Here is a 26,797-nt window from a genome sequence, read left to right as displayed (position 1 = left end):
AAAATACATTTTCATTTTATGTCTCCATGTGCACTGAAAATAAAAAAGCCATACTACTGGCATCCTTTACTCCACTGCCACTGTCCTGTTTTATGGTCCCCGACGCAGTTCTCCTCTTCCTCCTTCCAATGATTTTTTAGGGTGCCTTTACACGTACCGTATTGCAGCAGATTTCACGCTGCGAGTTTATCACAATGAAATCCGCTGTGATAATGATTACTATGTAACTCAATGGCAATGTACTTCTGCAGCAGCGTATTATGTGCGTTTATTTGTACCATGCGGATTTTGTGTGTGAAACCCGCTGCGATATGGTACGTGTGAAGGCACTCTTAACCTGTTTAGCCAATCAATGGGATGAGAAGGCAGTTCCAGCTGAAACATGACTTAAAGGTAGAAGTAATAATGGCTGGGGATCACTGGAGATGAGTATACAGGCTTTTGTATTTTAATGCACAGAGAAACATGTAAATTTTTTTCCCCCAGAAAGACAATTTAATGTCACAAGCAATTCACACAGAATTTACAGCTGCTCTAGCGAAGTTCTTTTTCTGTGCTATTATGCACAATACACATTAAGCTTCAGGCATCTTTCTCTTTCTTTCAAGTGTTTAAATATAGAGCTAAACAGCATTAAGTAAGAGATCAATCAGTCATGGCTTGGTTTGCATTGAACACTTTGTTCAGTATCTAATATTTAGAGAAAGCTGTTACTAGATTTTTCAATGCCACAGTGTGACATTACTAGGTAATACATTGCTCGAAATTATCAGTTTACTACATAAAAAGTTCTCAATATGTAAATTGCTCACCAAGAGTCATGTGGGTGGTGCTGTAGTGGTAAAGAGTCACAGTGCCTGGCCATTGGCATATCTATTTTTCCTTGATTGACATCTCTTTTAGCAGAGCTTCTGTGACATTGGATGTTCAAAAGGATGTAAATCACAGCAAAATGGGGGTGCGTACATGCATGATTAATGTCTGCTCCATTATTCTGCAGAAATAAAGCAGAGAACATAACATCAGACACCCAGCATCAGGCATCCTACTAGCTCTTTCCTTCTTTGCCTTGTGAGAGAACAAAGCTGGTGTCTCTTTTCGGTAATGATGGGCAGTGGCATTGTCAAACAATGGAAAACACGAAAACACTGGAGTAACAAGCATGGAATAATGGCATTTGCTTGGGGGAGGGGGGGAGGGGTATCTGGGGAGGTAGGGGAAGTATTGGGTATATTTATATTTATGTTATTATGTATGAAAATAAATAAATAAAGATTAATTTAAAAAAAAAGCATGGAGTGAGCAAAATGCAAAGTGCTATAATGAAAAGCTCCAATAAAACCATACATACACAAGTAGGAAAGCCTAGCCTTGTTTCTAGAAAAAACTGTGCAAGTTCCCCAGCACACTGGGATAGTGCCAACCCAATGCATGTTGTAGTAATGTCTTTACCTTAAGACAAAGGCTTTGTTGAAATGTGTCAGGACTGGCACCGTCCCAGTGAGTGAGTAGAACGTAGTGCAATATTTATTAAGATGAGTACGCTAATCTTAAAGGGGATTAGACTAAAGAGCTATATAAATGAAATGCTCCCAAATCTGGTTACCAAGTCCCTGAGTAATTTGAGACATATTCCATCTTTCTAGCTGCCGCCGTTCCTGAGGTACAAGTTTTTCTAAAAGCCTGTCTATATTCAGGATGGCCCCGCATGTATTGCAGCTCAGAGCCAACAGCAAGGTATCTGCCTCATCTTGTAGTATCTGCCCATGGCTTCTGTTTTAGGCTATGTTCACACGGCGTGAGAGACCGGCCGTTCCGTGACCCCAGCCGGGTCATGGAACGGCCGGTCTCTGCCCGAATCATCGCGGCCGGTACTTAAGTACCGGCCGGATGATTTGTCTGGCCGCAGAGCTCTGATGCGGGCGCATCAGAGCTTCCCCCTGCACACTATGGAGCGAGTGGCCGGAGCCGCTCGCTTCATAGTGTGAACCGGCAGGGTTTCCTACGGACGCAATTCATTGAATTGCGGCCTCAGAAAACTGACATGTCAGTTATTTGCGGGGCCGCACGGGATCCCGGCTGGAGCGTATACGATGTGTGCACGCTCCGGCCGGGGTCCCATTGAAACTAAGGCATTGTTCCACCCCGCAAAAACTACGTCCGTTGTTGCCATCGACAACAACGGCCGTAGTTTTACGTAGTGTGAACATAGCCTTACACTGTAAACAAAATATCTACCAATCTATCTGTTATCCACACCCACTATTATGCTATGATGGTATTATGGTTGTTTCCCCACCCCTTGGCCAGGTGCTTGCTGGTTGGTGTGACGTCAGTGGTGGCAACAGAAGAGACAGAGTTCGCGTAACTTTGGTCTCAGAAGGGAGGGGGAGGACAGAGGAGCCGAGACCATGTGGACCAAGAAGTGAGGATTTTCTGCAGCTTCATAGGGTGTAAATCAGGATGTGCTGCAGACAAACAGTTCAATTCATGTAATAGAAACCTATTACAAGCAAGCTTAGATTATGGGTGAGGATTGAACAGGGTTAAATTTTATTAAGTGGAGTGCCCCTTTTAAATCAAGCCCCACCCCATTTACTAGGAGACACTTGCCTCTTAGTAAGTCCGGAGCAAATGTAGGTTTCTCCTGTGATTTATGCCTGTTTCAGGCATAAACCATGATAAATTAGGTGCAGGAGGAGGACACTCCTCTTCCCCACCTTGCTGTGTCTAGCTCCCCTCCGACCACCCATCAGGCGAGTTGGGCTTACACCTGGCATACTCCACTTTTTCAGTGGTGTACGCCAGAGGCGCACATTGATAAAGATGCCCCATAGTGTCTTTTGCATACACAATGTGACTTTCCATCCGTATTACCCAATGTTTGCGTCATGTAATATTTGTAACTAAACCTCTAACTTTCCTAATTATACCTAGCTATAGTAATGCAACTAAGTGTACTGTTGTAATAAACAGCATGCTTGCTGTGACATTTAAATACACCTCTTTATCATATGGCAAAACATCCTTTTTATTTAAATGAGACATGAATATGGATAACTGCCTACCCATGAACAGAAATCCTTGTGACTCATGTATTCTGGCTTGTATGCTTGGCATTGAACTGTCTGTGTTGTGTATGAAACCCTATATTTAATTTTGATCAAACCTTACAATTAATTTTTAGAGCATTGTAAATGTAAGACCTTTCAGAACAGGGACTTTAACATGTCTGACCTTTGACTTCTCAAGCCACTTTTGTCATCCTAATCTCATTATACAGTACTTGCAGGTTCTAAAAACCATGCTAATAAAAGGCACTGTCATTTCTGAACTTTGCAAAATGACAACTTTTAACAAGCCCATGTAAATGAAAAAATGTTTTATATTATTTTAGCCAGTAGGACTATATATTATTCTTAAATAGAGCCGTGGGTATGGCATGTGCCCCCCAACTGTATTCACTCTCTATGTAGCCGCCAGAAAGAGCTGAGTGCTGTACTCTACTCTTTCTGGCGGCTCCATTTGTTCTCTATGTGTAGCATGAAGCAAAACTGGTAAACTTATAGGACTTCATTTTAAAGTAGCATTCAAATAGCACTCCCATTATTAAAAACCATGAAGTAATTCAACTAAAGATAATAAACAGGTTAAACTACCCTCCCAACATTCTATGCAAGATGGGGAGATACCAGAATGATAGATGCCCGGGGTGCGAGGCCCTGAGGGCAAATTACATTCATATGTTATGGAGCTGTGCCAAGGTTCAGAGGTTCTGCAGGAGTTTAGCTTTATTTTTCATAAACTTAACCCTTAGGCGACCCTGGACGTACACGTACGTCCAGGGCCGCCCACAGGTGTTCAGAGCGGGGCCGTGCGGCGGCTACGCTCTGAACTGCAGCGGTCCCGGGTGGGTGCCGCATGTAGCCTGGGACCGTGAGTAAAGTGTGAGAGTATTGTTTGTGGCTTGTGGCTACTGGATTAGTTAATGATCTGTAACGTTGTGAATGTTTTGTATATATATACCTTGCACCTCCCTATGCCTCCTGTGCTTGATAAAGAACCTTTTAGGGTTGTAACATTGCATGTTACTCTCATGTTGGAATAAAGAAATTAATCTGCAACTGAAATCACCTTTTAAATGCTGTTGCTTTTCATATTATTACAGAGTGAACATAAATTGTTTCAATGTCCGTTCACTGTGTAGTTCTTATTGTTCTTATTGGGACGTTTACTGTGTAGTGCAGGTGCCGAACAGTTGATCGGGGCTGGTGCCAGGTGTCCGCTCCCAGCCAATCAGTAACTGATGAGCTTTCCTAGTCCTTTTTGGCTGCAAAACCCTGTTAATAATGGTCAAGAGATATCAGAAAACCATTTTACTTTATTCTCAAAGATCTAATAGATAAAAGATCAAGTGAGGAGATTGAAAGTATGGGATTCACAGGTACTTTGCCCATTTTTGGTAAGTGACAGGTCTGTTCTTCTCAAGGACGATTAGTTAGTGTGATCCATACCTTAATACAAGCAACTTTCCAAAGTATCGCTAAAGATTTGCATGTGTAGCAATTCATGGTTAGACTTAGAGGGACTTTATCATGGAGTGACACCCTAAAGTAAGGCATTGTCATTTAAACAAAAATATTTTGTAATACCAACTAGATATTCCACATGCTTTAGAGAAAAATTTCTACAGATAGAAAAGTCTGATAATGTCTATTAACTCCTTCACGTCAGCAATCTGTATATATACGTTCCTGACTATAGGGGCTTCTGATGTGTGCGGGATCGCTGCAGTGAGAGCGGTCCCGCACACATCAGTGTGTCCGGGGCCAGAGGTAATGAGAGGCAGCTGCGATCCCGCAGTTGCGTCTCATTAACCCCTAAAATGCCTTGATCTATAGCGATTGCGGCATTAAAGGTTTTCAATGACAGATCAAGCATCTGTCACCGAGTGATCGGGACCGATGGCTTGTGCCAACAGGCGGGGGTAAGCTTCTTACCTCCGTCCTGTTGGATCCGCGATTCATGTATAGAGTCTGCTCTCAGGCAGACTCTATACATAGATCGCCGATAACACTGATCTATAGATCAGTACGTGCAATGTATTGATTGCATCTTTTGCAGTGATACCAAGTGTAAAAAAAAAAAAGTGCAATAAAAAAAAAAAGGTTTTAAAAAGTATTAAAAACCCCTTATAACCCCCCCCCAGTAAAAGTTTAAAATACCCCCTTGCCCATTATAAAAATTAAATATTAAAAAAATAAACATATTACACATCGTAGCGTGTGGAATTGTCCGATCTATTAAAATATAACATTATTGTTCCCCCACCGTGAACGGCATAAATGAAAAAAAAAAACACACACCAGGATTAACGATTTTATTAAATTTATATCAGAAAAAATAAATAAAAAGCAATCAAAATCTTTCTGTTACACCAATATGATATTAATAAAAACTAGAGATCATGGCACAAAAAAATGACACCCCAACCAGCCCTGTAGGTGGAAAAATAAAAGCGCTATGGCTCTAAGAAGGCGGGGAGGAACATTGCATTAATTTGACCTGGACATCTGGGCATCAAAGGGCTCTGTCTTGAAGGGGTTAAAAAACTGGAATTTTAGCACAATGGGGGATATATGGGGAGATGCAGTCCATAATTTCAGGCTGAAGACACTTTGGGTGATGCAAGATGAATATTAAAAGTAAGGCTGGGTTCACACAGCTATTTTTGCAATCTGTTTAACGTACACGTATACGTTTAATGGGAAAAACGGATGAAAAAATGGATGCAATGGTTTGCCATCCATTTGGATACGTTTTTCCATTGATTTCCATTATAAAAACAAAACAAACAAATAAAACCTGATGAAGCGGATGCGTTTTTTTAACGGACACAAAAGTAATGTTGATTATGTTTTTATATTCGTTAAAAGTAACCAATTTAAAACGGATACGTTAAACAGATTGCAAAAACACAGTGGGAACCCAGTCTAAATCAAAGAATAAATAGTTGGAAAAGATTTATGTTGTGGATTGATTAAGTTGGGCTCCTGACCTTTACCCTATTGAGATGGTGTGGCACAACCTGATATACATACAAGACATCTAGGAAGTAGAATTTAACTAAAACACATGCAAGAAGAATCTTTTTAGCAGATGCAAATAATGTCAGAGGCATACAAAAAGTGGAGGTTTTATGGTTTTTGGGGTGGGTTCACGCGTATTGGACCCGCAGCAGATTTCACACTGTGAGTTCGCAGCAAAATCTGCAGCGAATCCCTTCACTGTCACTTTCAATACGATTACATACTCGCAGCGGAATTGTCATCGTGCTACGAGTATGTAAAAGGAAGCCCCCTTAACCCCTCATCCCACTCAGCCAATCAGTGCCCTCCCCCGCTGCAGCCACGGATTGAGCGGGAGCTCCAGATGGGAGCCCCCAAAGCAAGCCAGAGCACAGACGTAATGTATGTACTGGGCCGTGGGGGGTAAAGAGGGCAGACTCTTACATACTTGCAGCTGAAATCAACTGTGGATCTGTTACGTGTGAACTAGTATGCATAAACCAGCACTTAGTGTATATATATTCTGTTGAGGTAAGCTGGAGAAATTGTACCCCACTCTTCTAGAAGCAGCTCCCACAAGTTGGATTGGTTGGATGGGCACTTCTGGCGAACCATACGGTCAAGCTGCTTCTACAACAGCTCAATGGGGTTCAGATCTGGTGACTGCGCTGGCCACTCCATTACCGATAGAATACCAGCTGCCTGCTTCTGCTGTAAATAGTTCTTGCACAATTTGGAGGTGTGTTTAGGGTCATTGTCCTGTTGTAGGATGAAATTGGCTCCAATCAAGCGCTGTCCACTGGGTATGGCATGGCGTTGCAAAATTGAGTGATAGCCTTCCTTATTCAGAATCCCTTTTACCCTGTACAAATCTCCCACCTTACCAGCACCAAAGCAACCCCAGACCATCACATTACCTCCACCATGCTTAACAGATGGCGTCAGGCATTCTTCCAGCATCTTTTCATTTGTTCTCACAAACGTTCTTCTTTGTGATCCAAACACCTCAAACTTGCATTCATTCATCCACAACACTTTTTTCCAGTCTTCCTCTGTCCAATGTCTGTGTTCTTTTTCTTTTTCTTTTATTGGCCAGTCTCAGATATGGCTATTTCTCTTCCACTCTGCCCTGAAGCCCAAAATCCCGCAGCCACCTTTTCACTGTAGATGTTGACACTGGAGTTTTGCAGGTACTATTTAATGAAGATGCCAGTTGGGGACCTGTGAGGCGTCTGTTTCTCAAACTAGAGACACTAATGTGCTTATCTTCTTGCTTAGTTGTGCGGCCTCCCACTTCTTTTTCTACTCTGGTTAGAGCCTGTTTGTGCTGTCCTCTGAAGGGAGTAGTACACACCGTTGTAGGAAATCTTTAATTTCTTAGCAATTTCTCGCATGGAATAGCCTTCATTTCTAAGAACAAGAATAGACTGTCGAGTTTCAGATGAAAGTTCTCTTTTTCTGGCCATTTTGAGCATATAATTGACCCCACAAATGTGATGCTCCACAATCTGCTCAAAGGAAGGTCAGTTTTGTAGCTTCTGTAACGAGCTAGATTGTTTTCAGATGTGTGAACATGATTGCACAAGGGTTTTCTATCATCAATTAGCCTTCTGAGCCAATGAGCAAACACATTGTACCATTAGAACACTGGAGTGATAGTTGCTGGAAATGGGCCTCTATACACCTATGTAGATATTGCACCAAAAATCAGACATTTGCAGCTAGAATAGTCATTTACCACATTAGCACATATATATATATATATATATATATATATAATATATATATATATATATATATATATATATATATATATATATATATATAAAGAGCAGGTATTGTAGCTAAAATAAATCTTGGCATTTTTGTCCTGGATGAATAAGCAAAAGGGAAAGTGACTGACTTATATAATCTTCTAAAAGTATGTAGAGCTGGCACGTACCACTGTATGGGGGATATTGGTGTTCATATAGTTTGTATATATCTATATCTATCTATCTATATATATATATATATATATATATATATATATATACCCACATTATGGCTGTAATATGTGGCCATGGTTTGGTGGATTTCCTTAGTATTTCATAGGTGATATAATTATACTCGGTGCATCAGGTATTATGACAGGTGTTCTTTGTATCGAATAGGCTCAATACATGATTGGTGGGTCACGAAGACTGGAATTGAGAAGCACTGCTTTATGTGTTAAGTGTTTTTGGCCATAATAATGCTGAGTTGAGCTAGTTGAGTGGAATGGGAGGGACTTCTGTAAGATATTCTATAAATTTAGCTAATTTTGTGATGTTCTTTGTTTTATAGATACATGCTTGGACTATCAGCTGTGCCAGCTATACTACAGTTCCTTGGTTTTCTTTTTCTACCAGAAAGTCCACGTTGGCTCATTCAAAAAGGCCAAACGCAAAAAGGAAGAAGAGTTTTATCTCAAATCCGAGGGGTTCAAACAATTGATGAAGAATATGACAGTATAAAGAATAGCATTGATGAAGAAGAAAAGGAAGCAGGTGCAGGTAACAAAACATGTATCATGATTTAAACCTATCACATATAATAGTTTAGCATATGTTTTATTTAAAATGTCGCTGTCGTTACAACTTTTAAAACCTAAATCAACAGTAGATGTAAAATTAAGCAAAAGTTTGCAATTTACATTTATTGATTTTTTTCTTTTTTAGTTATCATGGAAAACACAGAACTTCCTGTGTTCTGACTAATTTTTTTTTCAGAGTCTAAACACAGGAAGTCCCGTGTTTCCCAGGTAATCTGAATACTCACAGAGAAGACAGTCATGTGACTGATGGACACATTGAGCCATGACTCTCATACAGATCAGACTTTAGTCTCTTTTTTTTCAACCAGCACAAGACTAAAAAGCTGCCTTTAGGAGACTGGACCTGGATTTCTGGTAAATACAGTTTTGTTTTACAGCATGATAACAAAAAAATAAAATAAATAAATAATAATAATAATAATGTGAATTACAAACTTGCTTTATTTTACATCTTAATGTTGATTTACATTTAGAAAGTTATAATGACAGTGACACTAAGTTTTTTGTTTGTGTGAATACAGTTTTGTGTGAATACACATTTTTGCAGCTCATACATTTTACTTTGCTAAAGATTTCATGTATCTGCAATAAACTCTACCTAGGGTAAGGGTTTTAAAAGCTAGGAAGAAGGAAATGAAAGAGCAGAAAAATTGACCTATAGAAACTCCAATGTCAAGGCTTTTTATCTCTAATAAAGAACATGTCTTACTGTTAAGCTAGAAAAGGTCAGCCTGCCAATTAGTCAGTAGTGGGAAAAAAGTTTTGGTTGAATGCCAATAAAATTGATAGCCCTACCTCTTCCAAAAAGGTATAGTACCATTTATCAAGCTAAACAAGGCCCAAGAAGGTCCATGTGTGTGGAAAAATTAAATCTGACATTGCAGCCTAAAAAATGCATTGAATGCAAGTCCAAAATGTAATTTTTCAAAAAAAACAAACAAAAACATTTGGGTAAATTTTTAATAGGTTCACATACTCTCTTTTCATTCCGCTGCAAGTATGTCACTGACCCGGTAGTTCCTCCCAACCATTTCACTAAGGTTTGCCTATATAATGTACCCATGCTGTCTACTTCTTTATGCTTGAAAAAGGCCTTTATTTTAATTGTGAAGGCCGAAACGCATTGCAATAAAAGTAACTGTTCTACTATATCCAGTGCGGTTGGTATATACCGTTAGTAAGTGTACGGAGCCGACTTATACCACCACATATATGCCACAATACTTCTGCGCTGACTTAAGTTGCACGGGGTTTCTACTTTGGTCCGGTAACCGGCTGGTTACGATATCTGCATACCTTCCTCCCACCTTCGGTGGTGATGCCCTAGAACAGCTGCGGAGTACAACCATTCATGCCTACAATAGAGTTGTGCCTAACTTTGCACAACTCCTCCAGGTGAGTGTCCCCTTGTAGTTATCTACTACCACACAAGTTATCTACCTACTACACAAGGAAGTGCCCCCCCCCCCCTCTCTTCTTTTTTTCAAGTATGTAAAGCGATATCTCCATTTTCCTGATGTGGCCCAGTGAATATTTTACCTGTCTGCGCTTCGGCCTGCTTCTGTGGCTCCCGACTCACTGATGTCCCACTCGGCCAATTGGTATGCTGTCATGCCGCAGCCACTGATTTGCTGGGCAGGACATCAGGGGGCTGGGAGCCAGAAACCACAGAAGCAGGCCGAAGCACAGACTGGTAAAGTATTCACCAGGCCACAGCTGGTTAAAGGGGATATCGCTTTACTATCAGACAAAGTGATTTTTAATCATTAACGATAAACGATCGTAAACGAGAGCTCCCTGAAATCGTTCACCATATTGCACAGAACGATAGTCGTTAGTTACGATCCTTACTACTATTATTTACTCCATCTGATTCTAGCATGCGGAATTACACTGTGTTAAATTACACTGAACGATTGGAATTACACTGAACGATTGGTGAACGAATGTGGAATTACGGAGAATGGAAGGGGAATTACAACAAACGATTAGTGAATGATTAACAATGATTTTAGATTCAGCACAAAAGATGGAATCAACGACACATGAACAATTTTTCGATTGTTGCCTGCATTCACACGAAACTATTATCATTTAAAAATACCCCGTCAGCAGGTTTATGCCGTCCTATCTCAGGGTAGGGTAGTAAATAACATGGACAATAAGTGGTGCTCTCTTTAAAGCAATCATCTGAGACTGTTCAAATGATTAAAAAAACCTATATAGCCCAAAGAACCATCTTCATTGCTCAAAAAATTAAATTTTTTTTGTTTGTTTTTTTACAAATCCCAAGAAATGCTGACGTGAGTGTCCTACATGTAAGTATATTTTGGCCAGTAGGGATCATTTGCACACCACAAATTCAACCCAGTGCACATGTAGTCAACAGGGAAGTCCAAGCTCTTGTTGCTCTGTCATTGCCGAGCACTTGATGCCTCTTAAAAATTAATGACAAGACAAATAAAATATTGGTCTGGTAGGCTGCTAGCTGGCTGACAGCAACATTAACCCCTTAAGGACCGAGCCAATTTCGATTTTTGCGTTTTCGTTTTTTCCCTCCTTGTGCTTAAAAGGCCATAGCACTTGCATTTTTCCACCTGAAAACCCACATGAGCCCTTATTTTTTGCGCCACTAATTGTACTTTGCAATGACAGTCTGAATTTTTTCATAAAGTACACTGGGAAACCAGAAAAAAAATAAACGTAAGGTGAAATTGAAAAAAACAAACAAACACATTTTGTTTATTTGGGGGGTATTTGTTTTTATGCCATTCACCCTGGGGTAAAACTGACTTGTTATATATGTTCCTCAAGTCATTGTGATTGAAACAATATGTAACATGTATAACTTTTATATTATGTGATGGCCTGTAAAAAATTCAAACCATTGTTAACAAATATATGTTCCTTAAAATCGCTCTATTCCCATGCTTATAGCGCTTTTATCCTTTGGTCTATGGGGCTATGGGACTTTTTGATTGTTTTTTATTACAATTTTTCTGAATTTGATGCGACCAAAAATGCCCAATTTTGCACTTTGGGATTTTTGGGCGCTTACGCCGTTTACCGTGCTAGATCAGGAATCTGATAAATTAATAGTTGGGGCAATTACGCACGTGGCGATAGCAAACATGTTTGTTTATTTATTTTTTTGTTTACTTTTATTTATTACATGGGAAAAGGGGGGTGATTCAGACTTTTATTAGGGGAGGGGGATTTTTATTGACATCACTTTTTTTTTTACTTTTACACTTATACTAGAAGCCCCCCTGGGGGACTTCTAGTATAAACACTTTGATCTCTCATTGAGATCTATGCTGTAAAGTTATACAGCATAGATCAATGAGATCGGCACTCATTTGCTTTCGGCTGCTGCAGCCGAAAGCATTCCAGTGCCGAGCCGGGATCAGCGCCATTTTGGCGGAGACCCAGGCAGGTAACAGTCACGGAGATCGCTCCTCCGGGACAACGTCGGATCGGCTGCAGCTGTCAACTTTGACAGCTGCATCTGATTACTTGATTAGCGGGCACAGCGATCGGACCGTGCCCCCTAATATCCGCGGTCCCGGTCTACATGCGGCACCCGGGACTGCGGCGATTCAGAGCGCGGCCCCGCTTTGAATCCCCTTACCGACCGCAGGGTGTAAATATACGCCCGCGGTCGTTAAGGGGTTAAACAAGCTTCAGGAATTTCTAAGTAATACTGGTCGTGTACTGCATGTAACTAGTCTTTTATATTCTTCCTATGTTACACCCCCTTCACAAAATTGGCACGTTTCAGAAAGACATTAAAAAATGGTATTTCCCATGCCAATTTTTTAGGCTGACATTCACTACTAAGTTTTACCACATATAAATGTTTTTCTGAATCTTTGTCTCTGTCAAAATTTAATAAATGACAGTAACACTTTGTGGCTATATTCCCACTACGGGATCATAATGGGGAAAGGAAGCCGTTTGGTATTATTGATAGCTGCAAATAAGGAGCATGATTATTATGTCAATATTACGACAACATAGCCTGAAGCATAATTCTAAAGTTTATTGTCTTCCCATTATTTAGCTCAAGTGAGGATTCATGCATTTCATGCATGGTAGTGCTAGTGCCAAGGCAACCATATTATGCCCAGTTAGGTGCCAATTTCTAATTAATAGGACTTGTGCATGGAACTCGCTGAGCACTGGATGGTTGCCTTGGACAGACCCCCAGTGATCAGCTTGTTATTTCCTATCACATGAATAGCAAAAAACAATCCCAGAGAGGAATACTTCTTTAAAAGGAAAGGATAGGTCAGAGATGATGCTATTAAAACAGTTGGTGAACCCTACTACAAATATATGGTAAGGTGTCCAACCAGACCTGTATTTAAAGCGACTCTGTACTCACAATCTGACCCCCCCAAACCACTTGTACCTTCGGGTAGCTGCTTTAAATCCAAGATCTGTCCTGCGGTCCGTTTGGCAGGTAATGCAGTTATTGTGCTAAAAATTTACTTTTAAACTGGCAGCCCTGTGGAGTCGCCTGGATTGTGTATGCATTAGGCTGGCACAACCTCTCTTTCCCTCCTCCCCGCCCTCCTCATCATTAGGAATGCTCCAGGCAGATTGCCTACTATTCCCCACCTGTGGCAGCCCGACACAGGGGCTGGATCGTTAAGGACCTGTGCAATGTTCAGCATGGAGAGAATGTTCCAGTGGCATTCCTAATAATGAAGAGGATGGGGAGGAGGGACGGAAGGGTGGTGCAAGGTTAAGGCACAGATACTCCCATAGGGCATGGGCTTTTAAGTTTAAAAGTTGTTTTTTAGGGCAATAACTGCATCACCTGCAGAACGGACCGCAGGACAGATCTTGGATTAAAAGCAGCTATCTGAAGGTACAAGTGGTTTGGGGGGTCAGATTGTGGGTACAGAGTAGCTTTAAGAACTGTACGTGCATGAAAAAGAGGGTACAGGTAAATGTGGAGTATTCATAATGAATCAGAACTGTAGGGATTGGTGGGGAATGACAATTCTTGACCAACCAATTGTTATCATTCTGGACTTTATGGATTAAAGGTAGACTGCACCTGCTGTGTCACATGGCTTGAGCACCAAGAAAGCTTGCTCTGTCTCTTACTGTCAGCTATTTAGCCAAGAGCTATCTAATGTGTATGAGTGTAAATGTAGAAAATGAACCAGCACTCTCCTGGTAAATGCAGCTTGGCGTTTATTCCATAACAGGTAAACCGGTATTAAATAGCCCATTTACCGGTTATGGAATAAATGCCAAGCTGCATCTACTGGGTGAGTGCTGGTTCATTTTCTACATTAAGGGCCCTATTACACGGGACCATTATAGTGTGAAAAATCGTTAAATTGTTCGTATTGCAACGATAATCGTTCTGTGTAATTGCAGGAAACAATTGAAAAATCGTTAGTATGTCATTGATCGTTGATTTAGATCTGAACCTAAAATTATCGGTAATCGTTCGCTGTAATTCCACATTCGTTCGCTCAAGTTCCGCGTTTTTTTCACTAATCATTCAGTGTAATTGCACATTGCCTATTGTTTTGCTGGGATCAGAAGGAGTAAACGATCATAGTAACGACCGCAGCAACGATCATAGTAACGATCATAACTAACGACCATTGTTCTGTGTAATATGGTGAACGATTTCAGGTTAACGATAAACAATCTTGTTTGCGATCGTCTATCGTTAGTCGTTAATCGTTAAAAATCACTCCGTGTAATAGAACCCTAAGGGCCCTATTCCATCGGACGCTTATCGTTCAGATTATCGTTAAATCGTTCAAATCTAAACGATACATGTTTGTTTGAATAGCAGTTAACGACTAACGACCGAACTAGAAATCGTTGATCGTTCAATAAGATCTGGACCTATTTTTATTGTTGCTCGTTCGCAAATCGTTCGCATTGAATAAGAAGTCGTTTGGTCGCTCACAGTAGTGACGAACGCAATAGCAACGACAAGACGACCGCAAGAACGATCATAAGTAACGATTATCTTTCCATGTAAATGGGTGAACGATTTCAGGTCTTTCGTAATAGCGGTCGTTTGGATCGTTTATCGTTAACGATTATGCGAACGATAATCATCCCGTGGAATAGGGCCCATACACTCATATATGCCTAGCCTCTGAATGCTGCACCAATGTTCCTAGGGAGGAGCTTGCCAGCTTCTTTACATTGATCATGTGTATCAGGACTGCTACAGTGTTTGGTGCTGGTTTGCTGCTTTTCATTATTAACATATCTAATGTGTATATTTTATTTTAGTTTAGATTATTTTATTAGGGTATATTCACACGGGCGGGCTCGCAGCGAGATTCTCGCTGCGAGCCCGGCAGGTCCTGGAAGTTCCCTACACTACATACTTGCTGCGGTCTAAACGAACGCAGCGAGTATGTAATTATACCGCCCTTAACCCCTTCTGCTCCCCCGCTGTGTATATACATTACCTTTCCTTGCTGCACGGGTCCGGCGTCCTGCTCTCCTGTCCGGCCAATTAGTGTGTTGCCGAGCCGCAGCCACTGATTGGCCGGGCGGGAGAGCAGGACGCCGGACCCGTGCAGCGAGGACAGGTAAAGTATATACACAGCCGGGGAGCAGAAGGGGTTAAGGGCGGTACAATTACATACTCGCTGCGGTCGTTTAGACCGCAGCAAGTATGTAGTGTAGGGAACTTCCAGGACCTGCCGGGCTCGCAGCGAGAATCTCGCTGCGAGCCCGTCCGTGTGAATATACCCTTAAAGAGGACCAATCACCTAAAAATCACTATCCCTATTATCAAAGGAAATCTCTCCCTAAGTCTATCTAAGAAGATACAGACTGCCTGTGCAGTCTGTATCTTATCCCTTTACCCAATTCTCTTGCTTGCTGAACGAAGGCCGGGCGCCGCCATCTTGATGACGTCACTTTGCGTTTCACCGCTGGAACGCAAGTGACGTATTCAAGATGGCGCCGCCCGGCATCAGACTGCAACGGACAAGAGGATCAGGTAAAGTATAAGATACAGACTGCAAAGGCAGTCTGTATCTTCATAAATAGACAAAATGAAGATACAGACTGCTGTTGCAGTCTGTATCTTATACTATACCTGTTCCTCTTGTTCGGCCCGGCCGCCGCCATCTTGATTACGCTACTTGCGTTCCACCACTGGAACGCAAATGACGTAATCAAGATGGCGGCGGCCGGCATTGCTGCCGCTGTGGATGACGGGAGCTTCCTGTCTCGAGCCGGCTCTTTTGAAAAGAGCCGGCGCGAGACAGTGAATTAAAAAGTGAATAAAACAAAAACGCGCCCGAAAAAATAAATAAAAGTATTTACAAATGTTAATTAAATAAATAATTACATTGAATTAGAAAATAAAAATTTTTTAAATTTCTTCCGTGATTGGTTCTCTTTAAACTGGATCTGGATCTCTCATGTCCCTAATGAATGGTGAAACGCTTGCTCTCTTGAGCAAATCTTTATGGGACAATGGCATCACGTTGTTACAGTGACAAGGCCAAATCAAGCATTGTACACTGGTCAGCAATTTACTCAACAACAACAAAAAAACCAAATGATTGTCAGCAATTTGCAAACAATTAGTCCTCTGGTTTTATGACTCGATGCAGACCAAATCGTGGCCAGCAAAATAAGCTATTGTTTAAATGCTTGTAGAAAAAGCTAATTGTTTCCTAAGAAATAGCTTCATTTGGATAGTTAGGAAAGTTGTATGTTAACAAAATGCACAGTTTGCTATTAGGGGAATTGTACTGTACAATTGAGTCAATCAGTAATCACAGATTATTCCACTGTCCACTTCCAATTACACAGGATTAAAGGGAAGCAGTCATGAGGATTTACCCTAAAAAATAACTCAGAACACATTATACAGGATGTGGCCGTAAATCCCTACAATGTCTTGCACTCAGAAGCCCACTTCCTCTAAGTTTAGAAAAAAGTGTAAAATAATTTGTGCCTAATTTGCATACAACGCACAGAGTCATTGGGGGCAGACTGGGGCACAACTAGTCATGTAGTCATGCTTGGCATGATTGACAAACAAGGGAATCTATAAGTCTTAGATGCTGACCAAGGAAAACCGGAAGCCTTTCCTATCACCATGTGAATGATGCTTGCCATTTTGATTCCTTTCAATGAAGATTGCCATGTGGTGTAATATGACTGTAGAATTACTATCGTTTGATGTGCGCTCTCTTTAGACGTATGTAGACATAAAATTGCGACGAGATTCCAGTCTTTATCTACTTGTGCATGTCTACCATGAATTCCTAGTCTTTCAGATGTGTCATTCTTTGACTCTTTGTTAAGACAGTTCCAAATTGCTTCAATCTTACCTTTTCACATCAGAAGATGGAGGGCCAAAATGTGTAATAGATCACAAGAATGACATGAAAGGAAGTACTTTACACTAGAAGAATTAATAGCACTAGATGTATAGATTTTATCTGCAATAATATCCATTCATTTACAGATATAGCAGAGCTGATTATTTTATTATATTAAGGCTGGGTTCACACTACGCATATTTCAGTCAGTATTGTGGTCCTCATATTGCAACCAAAACCAGGAGTGGATTAAAAACACAGAAAGGATCTGTTCACACAATGGTGAAATTGAGTGGATGGCCGCCATATAACAGTAAATAACGGCCATTATTTCAATATAACAGCCGTTGTTTTAAAATAACAGCAAATATTTGCCATTAAATGGCGGCCATCCACTCAATTTCACCATTGTGTGGACAGATCCTTTCTGTGTTTTTAATCCACTCCTGGTTTTGGTTGCAATATGAGGACCACAATACTGACCGAAATATACGTAGTGTGAACCCAGCCTAAAAGATTATGGTAAATCTACTGGGTTTTTATGCTATACAAAGCTGTGATATGTTTTATTCAGGTCTGCTATATCTATCCTCCTGGCCTAAGTCCTAAGAGAATGTTAATAAAGATTCTGTATATCATCAGAAGCCAGTTTTATTTCAGTCCATAAAGGCGGGCCTATTTTTATATGTCTTATGATTAGTCATCTATATATGAAACAGTCATAAAGCTTAGTTTTTTATGAAACATTACCTTGGCAATTAACTGCTGTTTATTTAAAAATCTGCATTCATAAAATTGGCCTAACGCCTTTTCAGTAAGTTTGGCTGGCAGACATATTATAGGTTTCCAATTTCATTTGAGCAGTATGCAGATTTTTTTAAATATGTTTGATCAAAAGAGCAATATTAAACAAATGTTCATCTTTGGTTAGACTACAGTGTTTCAGATTGTTGGTGTTTTTTGTAGTTGAATATTTTTGGCAGTACATTTCTTAAGCATATTGTGCCCTTTACATAATGGCAATTTTTTTTTAATGACGTGCCATTCCAAACAGTAAATAGGAATGCACCAGTCAACATTCTTATATAATAAAAATAGTCAATATGCACATAGTCAATATTTAATTTCTAAACTTTGAAAACATTTTATAAGCCCTTCAATAATTCCAAAGACGAGTGAAGGAAAAGGAAGTGACAACAGCACGAAGTGTATCTTTGGTTCAGTGGTTTTAACCCCTTCCTGTGTCATCCGCTGTGGGGCCCGGCTGTCAGTGATAGTCACCACAAGATCTCGGCAGTTAACCCTATAGGTGCTGCGATCAGTGCGGTCACAGCTCCTATAGTGCTAAAAGAAGGGAGACTCCTCCCTTCGTTCCCCATCGGGGCTGTGCGGTGTGATCGCACAGCCCCAATGGTTTGTGTGACATTGGGGGGCTTCCCCGAAGCCTCCTGTGTGTCAGCTATTGTGGCTGATCAGGCTCAGCCTAATGCTGAGTCTGATCAGCTTTGCCTATTACAGGCACATTGCATTGCAGTGGAAATCAGCACTGCAATGCAATATGCCTGTAATCAAGCAATTGCACAGTAAATTACCCATAGTAGGACAATAAATGTAAATGTAAAAAAAAACAAGCACAAAAAAAATATTAATAGCAAAGTAAAATTCACATATAATCCCCATATCCCCCAATACAATAATAAATTCTGGGGGGGAAAAATACACATATTTAGTATCGCCACGTGCGTAATGATGCAGGCAATAAAGTTATCACATGATTAAACCTGCATGGTGACCACAAAAAATTTAAAATTAGAAAAATGCAAATTTTGTCATTTTATTATAAAAAAAATTGCATTTTTCACAACAAAAAAAAATATCGGCCAAAATTTACCACTAATCAGTCTAATCATGAAAGGGTTAAGTTAATGAACATCCAGCGAAATATCTTGATTTCCCCTATAAGCACTTATTTTATTTGAAAATGCAGAACATCATAGAAGTGCTGCCATAAGTTTTATGCCTCTTACAACCACCAACATAAAAAAGTATGTTCTCCTAAATAAAGGTAGTAAAATCCTGTTTTCTTTTAAAGGGTTAATAGAAATATCTTGCTTTTTGATATCACTAGGATTAGTCATCCTCATCATTTTCAAAATTGCATGCTTTTGTGATTAAAAAAGATTAACGTCAGTATAATTGCAGTGATATTAAGTGCTTGAAAAAAAAAGTCTAAAATTGTCCAAGGCACGTTATTAACAGATGATTAGATTACATTTACAGCCGTTAGCCTGAAAGAAAACTGGAAATATTGACGTCCGAGTAGTATAATAAAGGGTATTATTGCCTATGTGTAGTGAAATTATGTACCATACTCTTCCTTCTATGACAAATTGTTAAATAGAAATTGACGTCAGAAAATTATCACATTTTACTACGTAACAAGTTTACAGAAAAAAAATTGTTCCCAGTGTTAAGCATGTTTTCCTAATTGTGCCTAAAATGAATAGAAAATGGTTATTATTCCCCATAAAATTTGCTTTTGTGGACAGCATGATGATGTTTGATACACCAAAAAGAGGAATACACAAGTGTCAAAATGCTGCTAGGTGCCTTGCAGTATTATAAGTACGGCTGGGAGGATATCTGAGATTTCAAAATGGTGTCATTTTTGATGAGCTTCCAATGCGGTTTTACATTGTTGCTCTTTTAGTATGGGACAGCTGGGCCACTCAAGCACAGGCAGGACTGGCCTCAGCAGAGAGTTCTCTATGGGGAAGAACATTGTAAAGTGGGAGTCACTTGTGGATCCCTGTAAGGTGCTGTTGCCACCACTACACATCAAGTTAGGGCTCATAAAACAATTTGTCACAGCTCTAGATAAAGAGTCAACAGCTTTCAAGTACCTTCAAGATCTTTTTCTGAAGCTGGCTAAAGCAAATGTCAATGCTGCTCTCATCGCCAGACCGCAAATCATAGAGTGCAGTGAATTTCCCAAGAAGCTGAATAGGAAGCAAAAGGTAGCCTGGAACAGTTTCATTGCAGTGTTTCAGGGCTTCCTAGGCAATCACAAGGCTGAAAATTATGCTCACCTGGTTCAAATTCTAATAAAGAACTGTGGTGGTGGGGGATTTATCGAGACTGGTGTACTGTACACCAGTATTAAATAAAGCCCCGTCCCATTCTCCCTGCCTGGATTTCCTAAGAGGTGTATGCCTCTTCGTTAAGGCGGCTGTCCCTGTATCTCGTGCAGGCATAACAGAACAAATCTACACCTGCACTGAAGCAGGTGTAGATTTGTATCATGATTTACACCTGTGATCAGGCATAAATGATAAATCTGGCAGGGGAGGAAGCAATGTCTCCTCCCCACTGTGCCGCAACCTGTCCATCAGGTGTGTAAGGAATATGGCTGGTGACGTTTGCACAGGTCACAAAGCGTGCCTAAAAAACCTTTCTATGAAAGTCAAGCATCTACAGTCTATTGTCTTCTATGTTCATGTAGCTGCTGTAAAACATATTTCCAATTGTTGTTAACAAGGCAGAAGCTTGGGCAATATAGCGTTTTCTATTAAAAGATACAAAAAAACTGAATCCATGTTTCACTATCTGCTGGTAATAAGTAAAATAAAATCCGTCCTGGTGGCACTTTTGCTGCACTGCACTTATGGCAAAGTTTAAAGGGGTACTTCGGCACTGATAAAAAAAATCACTCAATCATAAACAGTTTTTACATTTACCATCCCTCCTGAGTCTGTCTCCATTTGAATTTCCCACTGTTTGCAAGTCCCTGAATCTCCAGTTGGTGGCTTTATGTTTTCTTTACTTCCCGGTTTGGGGTTTCCCATGATGCACATTGTCTCCTGTGATGTCTAACTGACTGTAAAACTGTTAGATGGATTACATCTTGTTCAGCCAATCAGAGCTGAGCAACCTGTGTCATCTGACAAAGAGAGGCTGCCCTAATAGAGCTCAGACCCGCCTCCCTCTTGATGATGTCATTGTAACAAAATGGCTTCCACAGAGCAGCCTGGGGTCAACAGTCATAAGGTAAGAATGAGTTTACTTTACTTCCTGGTGGGGGGTTGAAGGGGGAAAAGATAGGGAAGGGGGGCAGATAGGTGATTGAAGCATATTACAATTACTGGAAAAAGCTTTTCGCTGGAGTACCCCTTTAAGGCTATGTTCCACCATAGTATTTCTGTTGGTCTTTTCTCAGTCTTTTTTTCAACCAAAACCAGGAGTGGTTCGTAAACCCAGAACTTGGGCAAATCTTTCCATTATAGTTTTGCCCTGTCCGTTCCACTCCTGATTTTGGTTTAAAAAAAAAAAGATTGACCAAAAGCCAGATGGAAATACTGTGTGAACATAGCCTAAAGGCTATGGATACTGTTTAAAAGATTTTTACATTTTTTTTTGTACCTAGTACTATGCAAAACACATTTCTCCACAGACTTATATATTAATAAATGATTTGTCTATTTTTGCTTGTACAGTCTCTGCAGCTTGCTGTAGGAGCTACATACTTCTACACAACCTATATGATCTCCCCCCCCCCGTGCATGCTGCCTTTTGTGTGTGTGTGTGTCTCTCTCTCTCTCTCTCCTGTGTGAGATGCCCCCCACAAGATTTTTATTCTGCCCTCCCATCCAGCCTTTCAGCTTGTCCGTAACCCCATCCCTGATGCTGTGTCCGATAATGATAGAGCAGAAATGTCATTTGATGGACTTTAAAGTGAATGATGATGGCCTATAGTTTAAATTAAGTTTTATACATTTTTTACGTTTTTTTATTTTACTATCTATATAAAAATAAATAATCCTGAAATCTTAGTTTTCATTTAGGCCACTAGGCTTAAAACTTTACTTATGTACTGCATTACAGTAAAAGGTGACAGTAGTAGACAGAGGAGACAATAGATGGTCACAGCTCAGCCTCCCGCTCCCTGTCGAATGACCTTTTGTCATTTAGTTACAAATATGTCTCGTACAAAGGTCTAGAGATGATGATCATTGTATCTATGTCCATGAGGCTTGCCTTAAATAATGTTTAAAACAGCTAAGGCAAGGTGGCTTTCATAAAATAATGAAGGGAGGGTCGGGGGATTACAAAAAGCAAGTGACAAATTCACTTTAAAGGGGTTGTGTTTTTGAGAAAACTAGGTTAAAACTAGGGCTGGGCGATAATGGCCTAAATCAATATCGCGGTTTATCGTACATGTAGCCGTGGTAACGATAAATTGAACAATAATTATGACACGCCCCTTTTAAAAGCCACACCCCTTTTGAAAACCCCATTTTCCGATGGTAATACAAACGTGAATTTATTCCATATAACAATGTGCAGCAAACTTAACAAGTAATACACAACAAATAAATGCCACTTGAAAATGGTGTAGGAGACGACGAAACATCGTACATTACTTGTGAAGTTTGCTGCACATTGTTATATGGAATAAATTCACGTTTGTATTACCATCGGAGTGCTGCAGAGTATTTTTTACTAGCTGACTTGGTATTCGACTGCTGGCCTCCACAGTTCGTTTAGTGTGCTGCCTATATTGTTTGCTTTATCTATCTATGTATCTATCTATATATACAGTGTATATATATATATATATATATATAATATATATATATATATGTGTGTGTGTGTGTGTATGTATAGACAGATAGGAGACAGATAGATAGTATAGGAAATCCACAGCACTCTTTAATGCAATTCAAGGTACGATTTATTGAAAAAGCAAGTGCAGCATACAGAGGCAACGTTTAAGCAGCTATTCGCCGCCATTTTCAAGCTTGAAAATGGCGGCGAATAGCTGCTTAAACGTTGCGTCTGTATGCTGCACTTGCTTTTTCAATAAATCGCACCTTGAATTTTATTAAGGAGTGCTGTGGATTTTCCTATACTATTTAAATACGGTCCTTGGTCTCAACTTCTACCTCTCTTGAAGTGCTGCTACTATTTTTCCGTGATTTAGATAGATAGATAGATAGATAGATAGATAGGAGATGGATAGAGAGATGGATGAATAGATAGATAGATAGATGGATAGAGAGATGGATAGATAGGAGATGGATAGATAAGAGATGGATAGATAGGAGATGGATAGATAGGAGATGGATAGATAGGAGATGGATAGATAGGAGATGGATAGATAGGAGATGGATAGATAGGAGATGGATAGATAGGAGATGGATAGATAGGAGATGGATAGATAGGAGATGGATAGATAGGAGATGGATAGATAGGAGATGGATAGATAGGAGATGGATAGATAGGAGATGGATAGATAGGAGATGGATAGATAGGAGATGGATAGATAGGAGATGGATAGATAGGAGATGGATAGATAGGAGATGGATAGATAGGAGATGGATAGATAGGAGATGGATAGATAGGAGATAGATAGATAGATAGATAGATAGATAGGAGATGGATAGGAGATAGATAGATCTTCTATCTATCTTCTATCTATCTTCTATCTCTCTCTCTATATATACAGTGGTGCCTTGGATTACGAGCATAATTCGTTCCGGGACCGTGCTTGTAATCCAAATCTACTCTTAAACCAAAGCAAATTTCCCCATAAGAAATCATAGAAATGCAGACAATTGGTTCCACACCCGAAAAAAAATGATTTATTATTCTGAATAACATGTAAAACTAAGGAAACAAACATTTAGAAACAGCAGAATATGTGATATTATAAGTTACTGTACAGTAATGGAGAGGATGGGAAACACAAAGCCTGACAGAGACTACAGGGAGCAGGAAGGAATGAGCAGGGCAGATGTGGGCACATACATGCAGCACTCTCTGTCCGGGGAGAGAGGGGTAATAGCTATGGAGAGATTACCTCCACAGTCCTGTCCCCTGATGTAAGCCCCAGCCTGGAGTGGATCTGCTATGATTTGGAAGGTGAGGGAGACTTCCTGGGTCAGAGTACAGGGCTGTAGACCCCGCTATGCAGACCATGCCCCTCCCCCACTCCCGCTCCCACCCAGTACAGAGAGCTCTTAAACCAAAGCAATGCTCTTAAACCAAGTCACAATTTTGAAAACCTGTGAGCTCTTAAACCAAAACGCTCTTAAACCAAGGTATCACTGTATATATCTATCTATATATCTATCTCTATATATATATATATACCTCCTTGCTCCCCCGGGCACCGCTCTCTCTCTCCCGCACAGGAATCCTTGGCCCCTATCACTCAGTGATGTAGCACATGTATTTGTGTCCCGGGCATAGCGTCACACATGGCCGCTTCCAGCACTGACAAAAGATAAAGGGGCGCAGAGGATTTCTGTCCGGGGACAGAGTGTGGTGGCCAGTGAAGCATGGAGGTGCCGATCCATACCTGACCCCAACTGTATGTGTGGGAGAACGGGGCAGGGCTCACCATGCAGCTTCCAGAGAAGCTAGAAGTGAGCCGCCCGGCAGCAGCAGCGCTGCGCACACACTGGAGGGGGAGCTGCCGCCTGTGCGCAGCCTGTCAGTTCTCCAGCCTTCCTCTCCAGCCCCCACAGCAGGATCTTCCATCCCTTGCCCTGCAGCAGTATATGTGCGTCCTGGCTCGGGAGGTAAATCGGAGCATCAGCTTTCCAGCCTCCACCTCTCCACCCGGCACCCCTCTCTCTCCCTGCACCAGAGCAAGCGGCCGCTGGGGGGGGGGGGGGGAAATACCGCAGATACCGTACTGGCAGAGTTGAGGTCGGTTAACAGACGCCAGTGACGGTATCGGTATTTTTGCGGTATACCGCCCAGCCCTAGTTTAAACTGATGCATTATGTGAAATCAAACATATTTCAAATGTACAAGCATTTCTGAAGCTGTTGTGTATGAAAGATATAGACTATCCACCATGTCTGCATAATTTTAATAACCTGCTACCCTTTGTTACAACCCCCTGAGGTTGACCAGGCATGCTCAGTGCAACTGCAATCTTTAGGAAGTAATGCCAATTGGTCTCCACTTAGGCTAAAAGCATGGGGGATTGTGGGAAAGTGTGTGAACTGTGACCCTGCTGTTGCCATGCAACAGTGCAAAGAGGAAAGCAGGGAATGATTTAATCCATGAGAGAGAAAAAGTGAAGTCAATAATATAAGTTACTTTACTAAAACAGCACTTCTTTTACACATGTGTGGTATAAACATTACATTTTACTAAATTTGCTTTATGGCACAACCCATTTAACTCTTCAAGAGAAGCTGCTACTAGTCACATCTTTACAACTGTGCAAAAACAAACAGCATGATTTCTGAAGTCAGATTTGCTTGGAAAGGGCCCTATTACACAGAGCGATAAGAAAATAACTCCATATAATAAAGCCAATGTTCATCAGCTGATCGTTGTCGTTTAAACATGCTTAAAAATCATTTGCCACCGGCTGCACAATGCTTGTATTCGAGCATGGCTGGCGGCTGATGACACTGTAAAATTAATAATGTATATACTTGCCTATTCTTCCCTGTTGTCCTGCAGCCTTTGAATGACTAAGCAGCCTGTTACTGAAGAGACGGGCTAGAATCATCAGCATCGCTAACAATGCTCGTGCAGCCCATGCTGTGTATGGTTCTGTAAGCAACAGCCGATCTAGCAGATCAGTGCCCGTCTGCTGTGAGGGGTTAAGCCGTGTAACACAGTCCTAAGGGTCCTAGGTTCGCAAGGGCTTCACAGCCATCATTAGCAATGTCTATGTAGCCCTTCCCCAAACAGTTAATACCTTACCTGTCCATGCTCCTCTTGCACTTTGTATGCGTCCCGGCACCCGGCCTGAGCTGATAAGTTGGTCAGCCAATTATTGGACCGCAGTGAACGGACTGCAGCTTCAGAGCGGTCTGTCTAAGCTCACAGGCCACTCTGCAGTCCGAGGTGACGGGACACATACAAAGTGCAGGAGGAGACCGGAAACATGGAAAGGTAAAGTATTAACTGTTTGGGCAGCTGTGCGCTGTGCACCACTATTACACATAGCAGTGCTCGGTCGGCAGCTAATGATTTTAGGTCTATGATCGTTTCCTGGGCCGATCATTGTCTCTATTACACGGGCAATATTCTGACGAATCGTGACAATTATCGATTCAAGTAATAGGGCCCTATGTCTGATCTGAATTGGAATTAAATTGTCTTTAGCTGCTGTTTGACTAAGGAGGCTTATGCCTCAGATGAATAACAAAAGTGGCGCTGGTGAATTTGAAGTCACACTTTTTTGCACAGAAACAGAGTTGCACAAAAATCTGTTCCAAAATGACAAGAAAAAAGACCTTGATAAATGTGTCAACAAGAGTCACTGTAAAAATAAAGCATGTACTTAAACTGCCTAGACTAAGTTTACACTAAGAATTACACCGTTTTTTTTTCTCTCACAATGTGCATTTAATTTTAAATACTGTTCACTGCAATGTATCATATGTCATAGTTTTTGTTTGCAGGACTGCAGGAGTAGTTTACTTTTTATTGGACAATTAAGACAGATTATAACAGTAGACATTACAGTATATTGCTTATAGAGTTGTGACCTTTTCCGTTTCAATTATTTCAGTTTAAAAATATATTTATCAAAATCTCGTAGTTGCATTATGTCTGGCTAATCTCATTTTACAAAGACTTTCACATCATGGGAAGAACTTGCCTTACAATAATTTCAAGCAAAGTATGTCACTATTTAGTTCATCACTGTCCATGTGCAAACAGAATCCCCTTTGTGGTGTATCCTAGCAACTGGTAGTGAAATATATCCATGGCATAATATTAAAGAACCCATAAGGGACATTTGTTGGCTCTATTAAGAATTCTGCAGCAAAACGTATTTC

The 26,797-nt window shown here is 40.7% G+C and overlaps 1 protein-coding gene across 2 annotated transcripts in view; it reads left to right on the top strand.

The window, feature by feature from the left end:
- SLC2A13 (solute carrier family 2 member 13) overlaps positions 1-26,797 on the top strand; it is a 163,907-nt gene that overhangs the window by 79,060 nt on the left and 58,050 nt on the right. For both annotated transcript variants that reach the window (XM_069977256.1, XM_069977253.1), the window contains exon 3: positions 8,394-8,602. In XM_069977256.1, the coding sequence (XP_069833357.1) occupies positions 8,394-8,602 (209 nt within the window). The remainder of the gene's footprint in view (positions 1-8,393; positions 8,603-26,797) is intronic.

The sequence above is a fragment of the Dendropsophus ebraccatus genome, chromosome 1 (assembly GCF_027789765.1).
Source record: "Dendropsophus ebraccatus isolate aDenEbr1 chromosome 1, aDenEbr1.pat, whole genome shotgun sequence".
NCBI lineage: Eukaryota > Metazoa > Chordata > Amphibia > Anura > Hylidae > Dendropsophus > Dendropsophus ebraccatus.
The sequence above is the reverse complement of the archived record's forward strand: the minus strand, read 5'-3'. Positions and strand labels throughout refer to the sequence as shown.